Genomic DNA, 19,693 nt, shown 5'->3' with positions numbered 1-19,693 from the left:
TTTATTTTTCTGATGCCTTATTTTTAAAGTTATTACAAAGTAAAAGTAATATTACCATATTAGCAGTTTCTGAGTAAATTAAATGATTTCCATACAGCTACGAGAGAATGTACATTACAGGTTTTTTAACCATTTAATGTATGAAAATATGAATTTTTGGTAAGGATCTATATAAAAGAAAACGTCTCTCTTGTTTATTTAAATATTTGGACACTAAGCTACAAAAAACAGCCAGTTTTTTTGGAATTTATTGTTTTAGTGACGTCCCAAGAAACACAGCATTTTCATAAATCTACTCTTCAGCCCTGACCATTCATGAGCAGTGTTGCAGCCCAGACTGCTTTTTGAATGAGGCGGGCAGAGCTCATTTACATATCAGTCTTAAAGGCACAGGAACATTAACAGTCTCACAGCTTAATTATAAGAGATAAATAGAAGATGGAAAAGTTTGTGTGAAAACAAACGGCTGCTGCCTTCAAGTCTTCTAAATCAAGTTTCTGATTTTCAAGAAATTTGTAGATGTGATAAGATGTGTGTTCAGGTACTTTTGGTTGAAAGCAAAATGGATACTTAGGCAAAATGTATTTTTCTTTACTAGTTTTTCTGTTTTTGCTTTTTTTAACTAGTTAGAAGCATCACATAACATTTCTTCACTGTACAAAAAACACGTATCTCCAAATTGTCAGCTTTACTTGGGAAAACTCCCTTTCAATAAATGTAAATTAATGCAATGTAATGAAACAAATTCTTTTGGAGCATTTCTAACAGAACCTAAAGGCAGCAAATGAATATTGCTGGATTAGGTTAGGGTTAGGCTAACTTTCAGCCAGATACTTTTAAATGATGGTGCTATTTTTGATTCAATTATGGCATTTGAATTATTATTTGACGTTTATTTAATATAATATTTGTTATATTTATATACAAAGTAGCAAATAAATGAAATAAACTTTTAATTCTATCCGATAAGCTAATCTAATCTAAGCTTATCGGCATGGCCACATTCAGTATTGCCTAAACATTAATTAACTTTAAATTTTAAACTTAAAAAACTTTCTGAACATTATAAGCAATAGAATAAAACCATTCAATTTGTTAATAATAAAAATAACAATAATAAATATGTAGCATGAAAGAATAGTATTAACAGCAGTTTGCAATCAATAGTGAGAATTAATATATAGAGGCACATAGCAATAGAAATAGAATAAAAAAAACATAACCCAAGAGTGGAATATAAAATATAATCATGAATAATACATGTAAACAATAATATATAATAACACCCACATTTGCATGAAGCACGTGAGGTTTACTACAGTGAGAGACTCTTCTCCCAACATCAACACAGGAGGATGAAACGAGGCGCCAGCGCGCATGCGCACCGCGCTGCTCGTCCCTCATCTGCTTCTGCCGCCTCCAAATAAGAGCAGCGGCGCGGAGCAGCACCAGCTAGCGGCCCTCGGAGCCCCGACTAAAGTAATATACCCTCTTATTCTTCATTTCAGCAGAGTTTACGCGCAGGTAGTAGCTGCGACTGTGCGGAGGCGGCCCCCGCTTGATAAGTTGGGCTCGTGCTTCGGGCTGGGTGTCCTGTAGTAGCGTGAACTTTAGCGAGCTAGTGAACTGCGAGTTGCTGACTAGCATTGTTTTCAACAAAGCTCCGTCTGCTGCAAACAATACGAGCCCAGCGCCTCAATAAGTGCCCGGCCCCGCTCTTCCTACAGCGGGGGCCGGATTAGCCTGAAAACGCGCTGCCTCGCGAGCGTGAACTCGCCTCTTTTTTGCCTCGTCGTGTTCTCATTTTAACCCCCGTCTGGCCAGACTCGTGTTTCCGCCAGTTCTGGTGCTGAAACGGGCTACGTTTGCTTAGCATGTTGGCTATAAAACTACCCGCCATCTTTTTGATGTCGGCTGCTAGCGCTAGTTAGCTGTTATGCTAAGCTATGCTATGCTATGCTAAGCTAAGCTAGCGCGAACCCCGCTGAAGAGAACCCACCAGGCTAGGCTAGGCTAAGCTAACTAGCCAGCGAGCTAACTGGACGTTTCCCTCCATTATTATTATTATAAATACACACTCCACTTTCTCAGTTGCTGCCATCAGAACTGCTGGTTTATTATTTTTCCGTTAGTGAACTAATTAACTTGAGATGTTCAGTTAGCTTAGGGAGATATTAGCTAGGTTGGTTAGCTAGTGCTAGCTAGCGTAAAAGCCTGCGTCCATACATTCGCCCTGGCTCTGTTTGTGCGGCTCTTTCTGTTCAAACCAGCTTGATTTTCCTGTTTTAATTAAGTTGGGGTCGTCTGCGGCGTTCAGGTGGGGTGGGGGGTCGTCCAGCCAGCCTAGTTTGGAGGTTTGAGAATGAATGAGGGGTGTCAGGCGGGTGTACTGGGGCAGGAGGGCAGGTAGATAGCTAGCTAGCAGAAGCTGGGCTTGTTAGATAGCGGCTGTTTACGCGGGAGGTCAGAGTGAGCTCCAGGGTCTGCAGAGTGAGCTGCAGCCCTACGTGGACTTGAGTAGTTATAAGGGGTCTTGCTGTGAGGGTAACAGTTTGTTAGATAGGGTGGTGGGAGGCTTTTATATGGTAAACATTTCATAGATGTCGGCTGGGATGTATGTGTGTGTGTGTGGGGCTGAGTCCAGTGCACTGATTTCCCCCCTTTTTTCTGGGTGGTGAACTTTGGCACTGTCAATCCCTAAATTCAGTACCTTTAGACTCTGTTTATTAAATCAAGGGAATGATTTAAGTGTGTAGGTATTAAGTTTGTGCTTTAATACTTTAAGTAGAGCTGGGCGATATGGGGAAATTAATATCACGATGTTTAGACATTTTATTTTGATATCACAAAATGCGGCAAGTGTAAGCTATTTATACTGGTATCTAAATACTCAGTACTCAGTACTGTGGTTTTTACTCAAAATGCTGCCCTGCAATCGATTAAGTAGTACTGATTAAAAGAAATGTGCAGTTAATCAGTGTTCTTTAAGCACTGACAATATCCACCGATACGATCTTCTGTCTGACAATGTGCTCATATAGACATAATATTGTCATATTGCCCACCCCTAACTTTAGGGGCGTTTCTGCAGAATATTGTGGCCTTATTTTCTAGGTGTAATTGCATAATGTGTGAAAGATGTTGTCTAGTTAGGCTGTTTAATACCTTGCATGCCTGGCTGAGTATGTAAAAAGCGCCTAACCTGAAATCTTCCTTTCTTGTTTTCCCACAGGTGTCTAGGTCAGCTTCTGCGATGGGATGTAGTCCCTCTCGGATGAGTGAAGAAAAGAGGCAAAACCAGAGCGAGTGTCTGTTGAGAAATACGTATTAACCCCAAGTCTTGTGAAGTGCAAGCAAGCGGCCTAAAGCTGTGGCTCCTTTCCTAAACCGAAATGTCGGATGTCACTTCAGCTACTTCAACCCCTCCTCAGACTGGTAACCCCCAGCCTCCTGAGGTTACGAACCCCACTAAACCCGGCCGTAAGACGAATCAGCTCCAGTACATGCAAAATGTGGTGGTCAAGACACTGTGGAGGCATCAGTTTGCATGGCCTTTCTACCAGCCTGTCGATGCTGTCAAACTGGGACTGCCGGTGAGTGCTTTTACACTTGGTTGAAGCAAGGCCGTATTTGTTGTGTATATGAAAACAACTGCTGTGATGGTGCCATATTTACTTCCAGGTAAATGTGTGCGGCCTTGTGTTTAGGGCATTTTGGAGTTTCTGGTGAAGTTGTTTGCAATTAGTTCAGTTTTATGTTTAGAAATTCAGTTAATTAGATTTTAAAAGTCCTAAAGCCCTTCATTTGAGAGGGCGTAGAAAAGTATTAGTCTTAATTTTGAAGCTAATAAGCAGTTTTGCTTAGCAATTCAAATCCCGTAACTCAATAATTACAAGAAATGTGTTCTTGTGTTTTTTTTGTTTGTTTGTTTTTTTTTTTTTTAGGACTATCACAAGATAATTAAGAATCCAATGGATATGGGTACCATCAAGAAAAGGCTGGAGAATGTGTACTACTGGAGCGCCAGCGAGTGCATGCAAGACTTCAATACAATGTTTACTAACTGTTACATTTACAACAAGGTGGGTCCACTTACATTTATTTACATTTATAGCATTTAGCTGACGCCCTTATCCAGAGCGACTTACAAGGTTACTCATATTGGTTACTCATATTGGACTCATATTGGTGTAGCGCAGCATGGTCACCCAGACTGGGAATCGAACCCCAGTCTCCCACATGGTGTGGTAGCTCTGTGGCAGGTAGTGGTGTTATCTGTTGCGCCACCAACCACACTTCTCACCCTCACACTGCCTAACCTTTAATGGCACTTGGTCGCGTTCCAGTTCCTGTATTTTGTAAACAATGAGTTTGAGATGCTCTTTGCTGTATTAAACTGGAGTGTGCTTTTTCTTTTGATTAGCCAACAGATGACATTGTTTTAATGGCTCAAGCCTTGGAGAAGATCTTCCTGCAGAAAGTGGCCTTGATGCCTCAGGAGGAGGTGGAGTTGCTCCCTCCAGCCCCTAAAGGCAAGGGCCGTAAATCTGGACCAGGTAAAAGCACAGTGACCACAGCAATGCTGGTGATTGGGTCTGTGGATAATATATATATTAAAAAAAAAGGTTATATGACCCACCACAATATTGCCACATCTGTGTATCTATTAAGGGGAAAAATCAAACAGGTGATTTAAAGAGAATTTAATTATTATAATGGCTTAACTTTGACATCATCAATCAGCTACTCTGTTTCTGTTTATTCCATTTGATATATACTGGCAAAATCTGTTGGCATGCATTTGTTCGGTGTTACAATGCTGAAAATACTGATCTACTTCAGTTTAGTTTAATATTGTCATTGTAGCAATACAGGGTAGTATAGTACAACAAAGCACTGTTGGACTACTTCTGTCTTTGTGCAAAACACTAACACAAGGTACATAGGCGTACAGTTACTGCTCATACAGATGCGTGTATGAGCTGTAACTGTAGGCCAGAAAGGTGGAATTTAGAGTGTAAACTATAGTGTTTATCTCTGTGTATTTCTGAGCAGTTTACAGCTTAGGTGTTATTCAGAGAAGTTAAACATGGCATGGAGTTAAAAAAAAAAAAGTACTTGTAGGCAGCATCACTTGTATTGTAAAGTGTAAGTAATGAGCATTAGTACTTTAGTGTCCGATCTAGTACGGGAGACTACTGTAGTAATGAGCAATGTGCATACAGTCCCACATGCTAGTGAAGCTCAGTGTGCAGATATGCTTAATTACCTGGAAGGGCGATCAGAGTTGTATCAGTAGTAGTTTGTAGTAAGATGTTTCACTTTCAATGCAGGCCAGCAGGAGGGCGCTGTCTCTTCTGGGTCTCCACCCTCAGCGTTTCCAGGTGCCACATCACCAGGCCCACAGACACCAGTCATCTCCTCTCCTGCAGTGCCCACCATCACCCCCAGCACACCGGCTGTGCAGAACACAACCGCTGCCTCAATCATGCCTGGCATACCTCCTTCACAGCCTGTTATCAAAGTAAGTCCCAGGGCCAAGAGACAGTGTAAACATTTCACTTCAGCTGTGTGTCTGTGATGGTACCTCACCACCATGTTCTTTTATCCCTGTGTGTGTGTGGGGTGATTTTTGTTTCCCAGAAGAAAGGGGTAAAGAGGAAAGCAGACACCACCACCCCTACTACGTCTGCCATCACAGCCAGCAGGAGTGAATCACCCACCCCTCTCTGTGAAGGCAAGCAGGGCAAGGTGGCATCTCGCAGGGAAAGCACCGGCCGCCCAATCAAACCTCCCAAGAAGGACTTTGAGGATGAAGAGGCGGGCCAGATTGGGGGCAAACGTAGTCGGCTGACTGAACATCTCAAGCATTGTGACACCATCCTCAAAGAAATGCTCTCCAAAAAGCATGCTGCCTACGCCTGGCCCTTCTACAAGCCTGTTGACGCAGAGGCACTTGAACTTCACGATTACCACGACATTATCAAACATCCAATGGACTTAAGTACAGTCAAAGTACGTAGCTCGAATTCCTCATTACTCATGTGCTTAGTGCATAAGCAGCTTGCAAACTTTATCACAGTGCTATTCAATGGTCATGAGTTGATTTGAGCTTAATGTTTGATGATGTGTTGCAGAAAAAGATGGACGGTCGGGAGTACCAGGATGCACAGACCTTTGCTTCAGACGTACGATTAATGTTCTCAAATTGTTACAAATACAACCCGCCTGATCATGAGGTCGTAGCCATGGCTCGAAAACTTCAAGTGAGTGTTCGTTCAGCATTTGTCTTTTCTGTTTGATATAAACAGTCACATGCTCAGTTGTCCTTATTCTGTGTTTGTAGGACGTATTTGAGATGCGCTTTGCCAAGATGCCAGATGAGCCAGTGGAGGAGAACCTGCCTGTTGGGCCAGGTGGGCCTGGTGTGGTCAGTAAGAGCACTGCCAGCAGCGAGAGCAGCGGCGACTCCTCCACCTCTGACAGCTCCGACTCCGAGGAGGAGAGAGCTACGCGGCTTGCTGAGCTGCAGGAACAGGTGGGTGCGGAACAGGTGGGTTTCAGAACAAGGTCTGACTATCTAAACCTTCAGAGGCCCTGTCAGGGTCTGCACTTCTTGTCCTTTTTTAACTATCCTTTTCACATCCCAATCTTTTTACTCTTTTAACCAATCTTTGCACACTGGGAAGGAGAGAGAATGGCTTCAGTGGAGGAGGGGCTAGCAGTAAGGCCCCTCCGCGCTGAAATTAGGTGTGCCAGGAACTTTTATTTGTTGCTTTTCACTTCTGTGAAACTGCTTTTTTGTGGATATACATATTATGGAAATTTTGAGATTTCAAAAGTTCTGCACAAGGCTCATTGCTCACAGGACTGCAGTTCCTTGTTCAACTATTAAGCTACTGAGCTCTTGCAAGACTGCAGAGTCATTAAAGGCAGATTTGTACTCAGCTTTGTGTACTCCACTCTGTGTGCTGGCTCTGCCCCCCCTCCCATATCTGTACCTTGTGAAAAACTGTTTGTGAAACAAATGTGCCTCATGGGGGAAGCAGAGTAAAGATTTTTGAAACCACTAACCAGATATCACTCTCAAGAGTACATCACTCGGCCCAATATTAGTAACAGCAGAGCTAATAAACGCCACTAACCGAAGACAACTGTGCTGACATTTAACCAAGACCAAGGTTCAGCAGCAACAGTCAGAAATTGAAAGGAATTGTGGCCAAACTGCTGGACTTTTTAGCACTAGATAAGCAGCCCTTTTCAGTTCAGTTTCCACTTCAGCGGTGGAGGGTTAAAAGGCTGAGCTGGTTTGGTGGTTGGGACACTGAATGAAGGAGAATTTGGGTGCATGGGAGTGTTATAGTTCAAATGGACTAGGCACGGCATGTACACGACATCAATTTATTTATCTTTATGCCAGGATGAAGGGCATTCATTTGTATTTTCAATCATTAAAAAGTGTCCAGAGTTAAAACAGCAAACACATTGGCAGATTTGACAGTTATGGACTTGCTTTGTTTGTTACATTCCAAATTTTATTAGGCCAAAAGAAGTGATTTTTTCCACCACCTCCTTCTTTCCAGATTCTAATCTTTCATTTTCACAATAACCCTTTCCCTCATTTTAATGTATATTTGAAAGATGTTTGCTTATCCAGTGTAAATTGACTATAGTGCAAAAAGTATTAAGTATGTTGTAATGCAGGTCAGTGTATTTCATTGGTTTGACCTGTTAGATCCTTGTCATATGCATGTTGTTAAAGCCTTATAAAGTGAGCTAAATGCTGGATATGCAAAAATACTGAATAAGAAATGGTGCATTTCCTAAAGAAAGGTTGTCCAGGGAGTGCAGTCAATATTTGCATATTTGCAATACTTGCATATATGTTTCTAATCATATTTTTAGTCTTTGGCGAAATCCTGACCACTACTGGACAACCTGTACCGTCTGCGTACCACTGCTTGCTGTCATTTTGGTTTTTATGGTTTGGGCAGATCACTGATCCCTCTCTCCCTGCCATCCCCAGCTGAAAGCCGTCCATGAGCAGCTAGCTGCTCTCTCGCAGGCTCCCGTTAGTAAACCAAAGAAGAAGAAAGAGAGAAAGGACAAAGACAAGAAGAAGAAAGACAACAAGCACAACAAAGCCAAACCCGAGGATGACAAAAAGGCAAAGGCAGGGCAGCCTGCGAAACAGACCCAGCAAAAGAAGGGCCCAACCAGGAGAGCCAACAGCACAGTCCCTGGCAACAGGTTCTCTCATAGTTGTCCACTTAAGACATTGAACGCTTCACGTTTAGCTGCTTCAAATGACCATTTAGTTATTAGTCCAAGCAAGGTATCTCACTTATCTTGTTGTACTTTAACAGGCAACCAAAGAAGGGAGCCAGAGGTGGTCCAGGCTACGAGTCTGACGACGAAGACTCTGCGCTGCCCATGACCTATGACGAAAAGCGACAGTTGAGCCTGGATATCAACCGGTTGCCAGGGGAGAAGCTGGGCAGGGTGGTGCACATCATTCAGTCCAGGGAGCCCTCGCTGCGGGACTCCAACCCTGATGAGATTGAGATTGACTTTGAGACGCTCAAACCCTCCACACTGCGTGAGCTGGAGAGATACGTCAAGTCCTGTTTACAGAAGAAACAGAGAAAACCTTTACGTAAGTTCAGTTCTGTTCTGGCTCCTGGTCAGTTAGGAGCTACACTGCAGCACAAACCAACAACTGCCTAAAGTCTGTGGCCTGATTCCAGTTCAGAGAGACTTGGACTTCTGCCAACTTCCCTTACTTATGCCCTCCTTCTCAACTAGGCCTGTCAGGATATTAAAAAATAAATAAATAAGATACATATTTACACACACACACATTGTCCAAAACAAATGCATCTAAACTGCTGTTCCAGCCTTAAACAACATGAAAAATGACATTATGAAGGAATTAAGACCTAACCTTCTGCCACTACAGATATACAAGTGTATATCTGTACAAGTATGTCATGTTTTGTATCTAGGTATCCATACTGTCTTTATTTGGCAGCATCTAGCTTGAGGTATGTTTTGGACTGCTTGGTACAAACCAGCCATGGATATTCCTTGAGTAATTGGTAAAGTACTTTAAGTTGCACTTGATAAGAGCGTCTGTTAAATGTCTTAATTGTAAGTGGAATTATGTGGTCAAAGCTCCTATGGCCCCAATCATGAACTTGACCATTCATTACATATCTACTGTCTGAATCTTTTAATAATTAAAAGTAATTACCTCATAATGCTGTTATATATTATCCGTGGTAATGAAATTATCTTAAAAATGCAATAATACCATTTATTGAAATGATTTCTGTGACGTTATAACTGGGGATGCATCAATTCACCTTTTTCAGTTCCGATACTGATACATAAACTTTGCATATGTCAATTACCGATCCGATACCATTGCTGTATTAATAAACCGTACCTCAACATGTTAGAGAGACTTCAGGCATCTGTACTTTATATAAATTTAACAAATTAACACACATATAGATATAAGTGTACTAAATTGCCAATTGTCATTTATTTATTTGCATCTTTAGTGCAGTCCAACACCAACAAATTAAAGTGAAAGGATCGGTTCCATGAATCGGCTTAATTATCCGGTACCCGATCCAGCTTACTATGTTAATATCAGGACCGATATCCGATTCTAATATGGGATCGGTGCATCCCTAGGTATAACATCCAAAAAAAATAGTTTCTCAACTTGTGTTGCTTATTTCCCCCCCCCCCCCAAACATTATTAGTGCAAGATGGCTATTTATTTATTTAATCTTATCTTATATTTATTTATTTATTTATTTAGATTGATACATTTGATTTGATGCAAATTGATTAGCTTAACCTGGAAGTCAAAAAACATAGCCTTACAGTGGAATTCCAGTTTATTGATGGCTCTTTTTACAGCATATGATTTCACAAAGCTGGTCTGTGATTTACGTCCAAAGTGAGGGTGGCAAGACAAAACTGCCTCACACTGAGAAGAAGAAACCTTGAGGGGAAAAAAGACAGAAAAGTTTGTTTCTTGAACTGGACCTGTTGTATTCATGTAATTGTATAGTGCTGTCAGCTGAGGGCAGTGTTGGTCAATGGATCAGTGAGACTTAAGTTTCCTCAGCACAGTTTATACAGAGCCTATCTGCTGTATTATATTTAGAGTAAAAAGCTTTAGTCTTAGCCATTCTTTTGTCTCTCTGCCCACCTCCTGTAAAAGCAAGCTGTCAAAGGGTTTGTTTGGGTTTTTTTTGTTTTATTTTTTTGGCATGAAACTAAACAATATTCTTTTGACTTCTTGGGATATTGAATGATTTGGGACCTTGTGTAAAGCTACTGTAGTTACGTATAGTATTTTGTTTATTATTTTTACAGTACAGAGTACATCTAACCTGAGTGTTCCTTGTCTTTGGTTTCTAGAAAAAGGTGGCTCTGGGCCAGGCTCGGGCCCGTCTCGACTCAGTGGCAGCAGCAGTTCTTCAGACTCGGGCAGCAGCAGCTCCAGCGGCTCCACCTCAGACAGCAGTGACTCCGACTGATTCTTTTTTTTTATTATTTACATTTTTACTTCCTTTTTTTAATGTTGTATGCAGTCATGGTTGTTTCTCAGACTTTTTATAAGAGAGAAAAAAAACAAAACAATGAAAATGCATCATGTCAGAACATGAATTAATTTCCCCCTCCCCCTTCTCTCTCTCTCTTCTCGATATGCTATTCTGGGGGTGAAAAGACGACAAATTAAATGAATAGATCCCTCATTCCCACTGACTCTGAAAGGGATGTCCAGATCAACCAAACTATAAATATGAACAATGAGACTCAACCTTCCTGACTCAAACAATATTTGTAAATGGTTTGGTTTCTACAAACTAACTAACTAATGGCATCTCTGCAAGAAAAACGGAAGCTCGCAGAACTTCGTCCTTATCTTCCAACCATCTTCATTTGACTCCCCCAGCCCTTCTTCCCTGCAGGTGGTGTTGTATTTATTTTTATTTCTCATTCTCTAGTTTCTTGTTGCTTTTACATTCTTCTCGCCCGCCTTCATGCCATCAATGGGTTTATTATTTTGTATTTTATTATTTTTTTGTTTTTGAACTTTCAGAGGGTTTTGTATCTTGTGTTCATAAAATTCAATCATGTGCTGTCTGTGTCGGCGTGCATGTTCATGTAAGGTTCTGTAATCTAGTAAATTGACACCTTCCGTTAAATATCTCAAGCAAGTAACTTATTTGTTTCCACATTGTAGATTTAGAAGTAGCGGATGGTTCTAGGTTTCCTTCTAGGTTTTCATTCATTCATGAGAAGAGTGTAGGGGAATGGAAATGCAGACGGAACGTTCAGCGTCTTGTCTTCCTTCTTTGCTGCACATCTTCAGAAGTGAATGTACGCAACCTTAAATCATGTCCCCTTGAATTGACTGATGTGTAGAGCTGGAAGCTGTCTTGGTTGATTACCCATTTCATGCAGTTGGCAGCAGAAAATGCATCTGCTTAGAATGCTTGGTTGCTGTGTCATGGTACTTTTTAGGAAGTGTTGCTTCTGAATGTCTCTTCTGAACTTTTGGACAATGCTCAGTGAATCACAGAGTCTTCCTCCAATCATGCAAATCAAAATTGATTTCTGAATGTAAGAGAACAGCAGGTTTCACATTTACTCTCCTTTTTAAAAGGAATAAATGAACGTTTGTGGTTCTGGGAGACCCCTCTGCTATTCCTAATGCTGCCTACTTTACTCATGCTCATATCTTAGACTGCATTTCATTATTTTTCTGAATTTTGTTAATATAGGCTGGTAAACTCCCCACATCAGTTTATTGATTTAAAAGGGAATATACATGATTAATATGCGTAGCTCATTGCTGGCATGCAAAAACTTTATTTCCAAAATGGCAACTTAACTTTCAGTGGAAATCAATGTTATCAGAATCAATCGTTACAGAGCATTTGTTCACCATGCCTGTTCACCATCAGAGTTTGACATTATGTAAAGAACATGTCTGGCTTAAATTATGTGAAAAAGCAAAAAATACAAGATTTGTGTGACAGTTGTTTTTTTTTTTATTATATATACAAAATGTGTGCATATATAATTGGATTGGGGTCAAACTTGGGAACAAAATGCAATTGCCTTAATATTCTTTGGAGAAAACCAAATTGAAGAGGGACCTTTACGTTCTACACTAATCAAACACTAATGGATGTAGTCAAGTGCATAATTATTTTGTAATATCTGTGGCTTATTGTGAATTCTGTTGATTGTGAGCGAGAGATCTGGACATGCTTAGCAGCAAACCTCCGAATTGCCTTCCCACAGCATTCCAACATCAATGTTCATCAACCCCTGTCGGGTTTCAGCAGAGTGATATCTTTTAGAAACAGACTGAATACATATGAATATATAAAAAAGATATATATAAAAGATATAGCTCATTTTTAGGCCCTGGTTTTAAAAGAAAATTCTAATAGCTCCTTTTTATATTTTGAAAAAGAAATGTTTACTTTTTATCTTTGACACGCATGCCAGTTTATTGTATCTTTCTTATGCCTTTTTTGAGCTGTTTATAGTTCTCTTCCTGTGAGCGTCGGTCATTGAAACAACTACAGCAGCAAAATCCAGGAGACAGTGAAAGTAGATGTGTAGGCTTGTGTACTGAAGCGTGGGCCTGAGGGCGAGGGTTTGGGTGGAGGGAAGCTAATGTTTGATGGCATCACCAACCAAGAATCTCTTCTATGCTGGGTAAATTTTGTTTTTCATAAAATAAATGACGAAAAATACCCTTAAAATGTGCCGTTCTCGTTTTCTGCCCGGTTCTAGACAGTGACTCTCTGCCATCTGTTTAACATATTCAGGATCTGGTTCATGTTCATCTCCCCTAATTGCATAGATGGTGGTATGATTGCTTGTGTATTGCAGCTGCTAGTACAGTATCATTTAAGGGTCATTTTTTTATGGCAGTTGTATATTGATCAGTCTCTATGGGATCTTTAATAATAATAATAATAATAATAATAATGTACATGTGATAAGGTGTCCCTGCACAGCTCTCACCTAAGTTAATGTGCAGTTAAGGATTAAAGTGGCCATTAAAAGTATGACATGTGATCATTCCAGCCTGTACAGTGCCAACACTTGACCACTAGATGGCGGTAATGTGTTATTTGTGATTGCTGGGTCCATGCTGGTCCTTGTCGCTGGTTCTTGCTGAAAAGCTTCATTGATGCACTCCCTGTCATTTCCGAGGGCTAGTCTGAGAGTCCTGGGGTATAAGGAGGGGCCTGGTTCAGATGGTGGTGAAGGTTAATGGCTCCAGTGAGAGGCATGGTTATCAGATGGGAAAGGATGGTTAGTTTTAAAGGGACTAAGTGATCATTTAATCATATCTATCTAACACTATGGGCAAAAGTATTGGGACACCTGTTTGTTTCTTCCAAAATCAGGGGTATTCCATGATAGTCCATCCTGCTCTGGGCTCTTGAGGGTTCGTAAAGTCAGGCTTATATCCTCAACCACCAAACTCTTCCCAAAAGTATTGGATGGAGCACCATCCATCACTCCAGAGAACACAGTGCTTCCACAGCTGCTCCACTGCTCAATGCTGGGGGGCTTTATACCCCTCTAGCCCACGCCTGGCATTAGACAGTGTGGCAACAGGTTTGTGTCCAGAGTGTCCTATTCCATTGGCAATGCTTTTCTGCAGGGACTAGATAAGCTGTGTGTGTGTGTGTGTGTGTGTGTGTGCATTTGCTCACCCGTGTCAGCAATGAGTGCAACCTTAAAGTAGCTGAGTGCAGGGGTGTGTCAAGGTGGGAATACCCCCCCCCCCCTGTACAGGGCCTTGTGTTTTTGGGGAGGTGGGAGGAAAACCACTCAAAGACCACACCAAACTCCTCATACAGACCAGAGCAAGCATCCATCCATCCATCCATCAACCCCAGGCCTCTGAAGCGTTGCAGCACGCGCCACCTTTGGTGCCGTATTGCATTTTTCGGATGATTCAGATAACAGTTTGAACCAGTGTTATGCAGGAATTGGTGTCTTTGTATCTTGCTCCTGGGCTCCCCCTTCAGTCAGGAAGTCTAATTTGCATATCTGGACAAGCTGAGACATAGAAAGAAGCATGTGGACTGAGGCGGTAGAGTAAAAGTACAGGGTAATGACTACGCAGTTCCCGCAGTCGCTATCCTGCCGCGTATCCTCAGCGTTGCCGAGCTCGGAGACTCCGTTCTCCACATTACAGTCAGTGGAGCAATTTTCAGTGGATCAATACTCAAGTGAGGATCAACTCTGAACAGTCTCTGTAGTATTCAGTAGTCATTAGGTACCACACTGCTCCCAGAGACCTCAGTCCTCAGGTTTCATCATTTGGGATGACATTGCCCCCATGCTTGAGCCTTGGCTTCCATTTATAGTACACTCTCCAGGGCGGAGTGTCACAGTTTTCGTATTTTTTTCAGGAGCGAGTGACCTTCCCGCTTTGCCGCAGCGTATGAAACATGCCAGCCAGCCACACACTCTCACTGCAGTGGCCCGTGATGGATCAGGGGCCCAACGTTCCTGACAAGGCATCATGTTGGAGACGGGAAGCCATTGTTCATCCTGGATGCGGTTACTCGCCAGATTACGGCCCGAGCAGCGAGCCATCCATCCAGTTTGATCGAACATGCCTCCGCCATGTAAATCTTATTCCAACGGTAGACTGGAACCATAACAGTGCAGCCGAGTTCATGTTTGTACTGGGAGGATCAGATTCAGGTCATTCTGCATTTGATCCATTACAGTGATGCAGTGATGTGCACCTGTAGTGCAGTCAGGTCAAGCTCAGATGTAAGGAAGTGCTGGATTGGTCAAGTGGCCTTTATTAATTCTCTGTTTTTATGCTGTCCCACCAACATTACACCTATAAGCAGAGTTTCAGCTCTGGCTGCTTTTTGAATGAGGCACATTACATGCTAGCCAATCAGGACAGAGGTCATTTACATATAGTAATTCACTGTAATCATTTCTATTGGTCCTTTGATCAGGAAATTCTGCCACAATGTACAGAACAACTGTTCGAAATTACATCAAAAAGTAACTAATGGCAACAATGGAGAAACACTATGTGGACAAAAGTATTTGGACACCTGCCCATTCCTTATTTATTTTAAATATTAAGGCCTTTATAAAGAGTGTATCCTGCTTTTGTTGGAGTAACTGTCTCTACTGTCCAGGGAAGAAGACTTTCTCCCAGAGTTTGGAGGAGGAGCATTGCTGTGAGGATTTGATTGCATTCAGTGACAAGAATGTTAGTGATGGAGCACCTCCCACCTCCAAAAACCTACACATGGTAGGTGAACTGCCCATGCTAAATTGCACCCTAGGTGTGAATGGGCGTGCGGTGCCCTGTGATGCACTAGACTGGGGTATTCCGGCCTTGTGCTCAATGATTCCGGGTCATAAAAACGCACAGTAGGGGAATTGGCCTATGCTAAATTGTCCCTAGGGGTGTCCTGTCCAGGGGGTATCCCTGCCTTGCACTCAGTGATGGTGTATAAGTCACTGACTAAGGCACTAAACTTGCACAGGAGGGCAAAGCAATAAAGACAGCCTATGCAACAAGGAATTGCATAGGATATGAGCCCTTTACAATCAAACACGGGGCAGCAGATCTGGCCAGGAAGCCGGTAGTGAATAATCTTCACTGTTATTATATTTCATTTGGGTATTTGTGGGAACTTTAGTGGAGACGAAAACCAAAACCTCCTCCCACGTGGACGGATCCAGCCCGTGCGCGCCCCCACGCCTCTTCTTCCTCTCGTTGCCCGTGTGCGCGTGCACACGCTTTCTCTCTCGTAGTAATGGGAAATTCGATTCAGTTCACAGAACCGATTCGTACGAACAATGATTCAGTTCAGGTGATTCACAGTTCACCAGTCACAGTGAACCCTACTATATAGCCAGCTCACCCATTTATACAAAGGGTAGAACAATTATTTTATTATTTTTATAGAATAATTGTAACTATTTTTAGAGAATCTGAGCTCGGTCAAAAGTTTTAGAACACCTCAATTGTTTTCAGATTTTACTGACATGTAAGCACTGAGATAAAGTACTGTGATTAACCTCAAATGGTGCAAAGCTAAGCGTGGCTTTTGAGGGAACAGCTCAGACCCGGCTGGTCTGCAGCAATATAAGTGAATGAAGCTTTAAATATTAATGCAAAAAATGAACAAACCCAAATCTACAAACCCTCCTTATACACGTAACACTGCACGTTCAGACTCACGCTCTCTTAACAGTGGAGCTCTTTCCTTTAGAGAAACTCCAGATGAAGCCAGAGTGTGCTGAGGACACTGTCCCACACCATGAGAAGCTGGAGAAAATCTGAGTGGTCTGGTACAGGAAGAAGGCTGACAGGCTCCAGATGTGCTGTATCATGGCTGACCCTGGCTCCCCAGCTGGAATATGCAATAGGAAGAATGTTATTGTACTGTACAAACCTTGTATCTACATGCCAACTTTACAGGAGAAGAAAGAAACCTTCTTAACCTCGTCAAAAGAAAAGAAAAATTGGAGACAGGGGAAGAGTGCCTGGTTTGGGACATTTTTTGCATTGAGGAGCTTCCTGTCCAAGCTAAGATTGGACATTTGAGACCGTTATTTAGACTCAGAGGTACGCTAAATGTCCAAATGACACCAAAGGACACCTCTTCTAATGAATGCATTCAGCTACTTTAAGATGCACCCATTGGGCACACAAGTACTGCCAATAGAATAGGACTCTCTGGAGCAGATAAACATGAACCTGTTGGCACCATGCTGCCTAATGCCAGGTGTGGGCTGGAGGGGTATAAAGCCCCCCCCAGCATTGAGCTGTGGAGCAGTGGGACTAACTGTGTTCTCTGGAATGATGGATGGTGCTCCATCCAAGTCATTACCTGAGTTGGGGAGAAGGTGGCGTGGTGACCATCCAACACCCTGACCTCACTAATGCTATTGTTACTGAATGCAATCATCATATCCTCACAGCAATGCTCCTAATAAGCCTTCTTCACTGGACGGTAGAGGCAGGTACTCCAACAACAGCAGGATAAACTCTTTCATCAATGCCCCTGATTTCAGAGGAAACAACGAATGAACAGCTGTCCCAATACTTTTGTCCATGTCCAATAAAAACATGTATCTCGTGTGTTTATGTAGGTGACTTTACAGGAAAAGGCAAAAAATGTTTAAATGGACGTTAATGGATAAGAGTTTATTCCAAGTAATTTCGAGCATTTCTATTGGTCTATTTATCCAGAATTATTCATACAGTGTACAGATGAAGAAAACTAAAAACAAATAAAAAATAAAAAAATAAAAAAATGAAGATACATGTTTTTTATTGGACAGCAGCGAGAATAAGATCCTCATTGGGTATGGGTATAATAAACAACAGTCTCATAGTAAATAGAGATAAATAGTAAAATAAAAAAAATAGAAAAATAGTAATACGTACTTAAAAATATATATATAAATAAAATAAGTAAAAAATAATATGCAGTCCTACGTTACTGCAGCCCTTTTACAAAAATAATACAAATAATAATATAAAAACTTTTTATATATAAATAAAAATATAATAAATAAAAAAATATATATATAAATAAAATAAGTAAAAAAATAATATGCAGTCCTACGTTACTACAGCCCTTTTACAAAAATAATACAAATAATAATATAAAAACTTTTTATATATAAATAAAATTATAATAAATAAAAAATATATATATATAAATAAAATAAGTAAAAAAATTATATGCAGTCCTACGTTACAACAGCCCTTTTACAAAACTAATACAAATAATAATATAATAAAAATAATAATATAAAAACTTTTTATATATAAATAAAATCATAATAAACAAAATACTAAAAATAATACAAACATAAAACTAAACATACATCTACCTGATTTAGTCCTTCGAGCCCTTCCAAGCTTCAGAAACAGCTCGATTCATTTAGCGAACTAATGTTGTGAATCAGAATCGGTTCGAGTCCTATGTTGAAAAGAATCGGTTCCGAAGAACTGATTCGTCCACGAGTCGCTCATCGCTACTCGCACGGCTCGCGGGCTCGGAGTGGAGGCGATAAACCCAGAGAAGAAACAGAAAGAAAACGGGAGGAAAGTAAAGACCTTAAAACCAGCTTAACGAGCTCGGAGGACGGACAGGGCGGCCGCTGCAGGGGCAGCCAGCGTTACTGTGTCAGTTTGGGAATTTCAGCTCCTTTTTAGCTACTGTTCGCAAACAACGACCCCCCCCACTCGGCGAGTAACGGAGGCTGACGGAGCGGGGCTGGTGTCTACGGCAGTAAGTTTGACTAGTATTCGTGGTAGATAACAGTTGTTATTAGTTTTTGTTTTTGAGCTGTAAAAGGGCTGCAGTGCCGTAGGACTGCATATCCACTCGCAGCCCTGCTCCGCTCCTCGTCCCGGTGCTAGTTTGGGGGTGTTTGGGGGTCTCCAGAGCCCCGGACCGCTCCGGAGCCCCGGGCTGACAGCGCTGCGGAGCTGCCCCGAGCTCGCCGGTTACTTATCTAGCTGGCTGGTGAACTTCACGATCCGCGATGAAGAAGAGGAAACTGCACTGATTCACTGATTCACTCATCATCCACTGATTCACTGATTCCAACCTTCCCTACATCTGTTTATCAGCCGAAATTACCCCAGAGGCACCTTTAACCCCCCAGCCCGCTGGAATGTGGCTCATCATCTGAAGCCGAGGACCCTGTGGAAGTGGACCTGCTCTGGACCTGCTCTGGATTGAGTGCTGATTGAGATTGATTTATTTAATTAATTAATTATCTAACTACTATTTATATCTAAAGCTTTTCTAGGCATCATATACCACCTCCACCCCTCCTTCATTCCTATGGACCTCCTCAAGAAGTCCATCTCCAGTTTTCGCTGCGTTGACGTGTAAAAAAGCCCAGCGCCTGTTCTCTGGATCCCTAGCCGAGCGCCGAGCTGCCAAACCCCGGGTGCGTAGCTTGCTCTGCCCGCCATGGAGGAGTGGAGGCAGTGCGGCCGCTGGCTCATAGACTGCAAGGTCTTGCCCCCCAACCACCGGGTCGTCTGGCCCTCTGCGGTCGTCTTCGACCTGGCCCAGGCGCTTCGAGATGGGGTGCTTTTGTGCCAAATGCTGCACAACCTGTCCCCTGGATCCGTGGACTTGAAGCAGATCAACTTCAGACCCCAGATGTCACAGGTGAGCTCGCCTGGCTTTACAGTGAAACCTATGAGAGACCACTGGGAGTGGGGGGTGGGGTGGGGAGTGGGGGGTGGGGGGTCCCTGCAAGGTCTGGATCAACACTGTTTAATCAGAGTGGACTTGGGAGCACTGTGCTCCAGCACTGTGCTAAAACGCTGAGCAAACCAGCCATTGGATGTAAGCATGGGCGGTGTGGTGTACTTTATCGTGGTTGTGATGAATGGCAGTAATGGGGTCATTATTTGGATGTGTGTAAGAAAGCACCTACACTTTCCCCCTAAACTTTCATGCATGGGGTTTGATTTGCCTGTCTTACCAGCATATGCGCAGTTCTCTCAGAGTTTCCCTCCACAGTTTCCCTCCACAGTTCCCTAATGCTTAATAACCTTTCTTCACTGTAGAAACAGTTGCTTCAACTGGGAACATAGCTCGGGCCTGAT

The 19,693-nt window shown here is 42.2% G+C and overlaps 2 protein-coding genes across 11 annotated transcripts in view; both read left to right on the top strand.

Moving 5' to 3' along the window:
- Positions 1 to 1,402: 1,402 nt before the first annotated feature.
- brd3a (bromodomain containing 3a) lies at positions 1,403 to 12,806 on the top strand. Of its 3 annotated transcripts, none has more exons than XM_072661881.1 (11): positions 1,403 to 1,479; positions 3,233 to 3,593; positions 3,945 to 4,082; positions 4,424 to 4,556; positions 5,334 to 5,524; positions 5,647 to 6,015; positions 6,138 to 6,266; positions 6,347 to 6,553; positions 8,027 to 8,250; positions 8,367 to 8,656; positions 10,441 to 12,806. In XM_072661881.1, exons 2-11 carry the CDS (start codon positions 3,393 to 3,395, stop codon positions 10,557 to 10,559), a joined length of 2,001 nt encoding a protein of 666 aa, XP_072517982.1. In that variant the 5' UTR covers positions 1,403 to 1,479; positions 3,233 to 3,392; the 3' UTR covers positions 10,560 to 12,806. The 3 variants fall into 3 exon arrangements, with proteins under 3 accessions (XP_072517982.1, XP_072517983.1, XP_072517981.1); XM_072661882.1 differs by having other exon boundaries at positions 5,644 to 6,015; positions 6,347 to 6,538; XM_072661880.1 differs by having other exon boundaries at positions 5,644 to 6,015.
- Positions 12,807 to 18,089: 5,283 nt separating this feature from the next.
- The window catches only part of vav2 (vav 2 guanine nucleotide exchange factor), a 230,445-nt gene continuing 228,841 nt past the window's right edge, over positions 18,090 to 19,693 (top strand). For all 8 annotated transcript variants that reach the window (XM_072662696.1, XM_072662695.1, XM_072662693.1 and 5 more), the window contains exon 1: positions 18,090 to 19,250. In XM_072662696.1, coding sequence (XP_072518797.1) covers positions 19,047 to 19,250 — 204 coding nt within the window. In that variant the 5' untranslated portion in view covers positions 18,090 to 19,046. The remainder of the gene's footprint in view (positions 19,251 to 19,693) is intronic.

This window comes from Salminus brasiliensis, chromosome 18 (assembly GCF_030463535.1).
Source record: "Salminus brasiliensis chromosome 18, fSalBra1.hap2, whole genome shotgun sequence".
In the NCBI taxonomy this organism is placed as follows: Eukaryota; Metazoa; Chordata; class Actinopteri; order Characiformes; family Bryconidae; genus Salminus; species Salminus brasiliensis.
This window is presented reverse-complemented; position numbering and strand designations above follow the sequence as displayed.

Bases quoted from the DNA above. Each gene is read 5' to 3' on its own strand.
- brd3a (XM_072661880.1), top strand. From the start codon at position 3,393: ATGTCGGATGTCACTTCAGCTACTTCAACCCCTCCTCAGACTGGTAAC. The intron at 6,554-8,026 runs GTGGGTTTCAGA...TGCCATCCCCAG, and splicing joins AACAGGTGGGTGCGGAACAG to CTGAAAGCCGTCCATGAGCA. The intron at 8,251-8,366 runs GTTCTCTCATAG...GTACTTTAACAG, and splicing joins AGCACAGTCCCTGGCAACAG to GCAACCAAAGAAGGGAGCCA.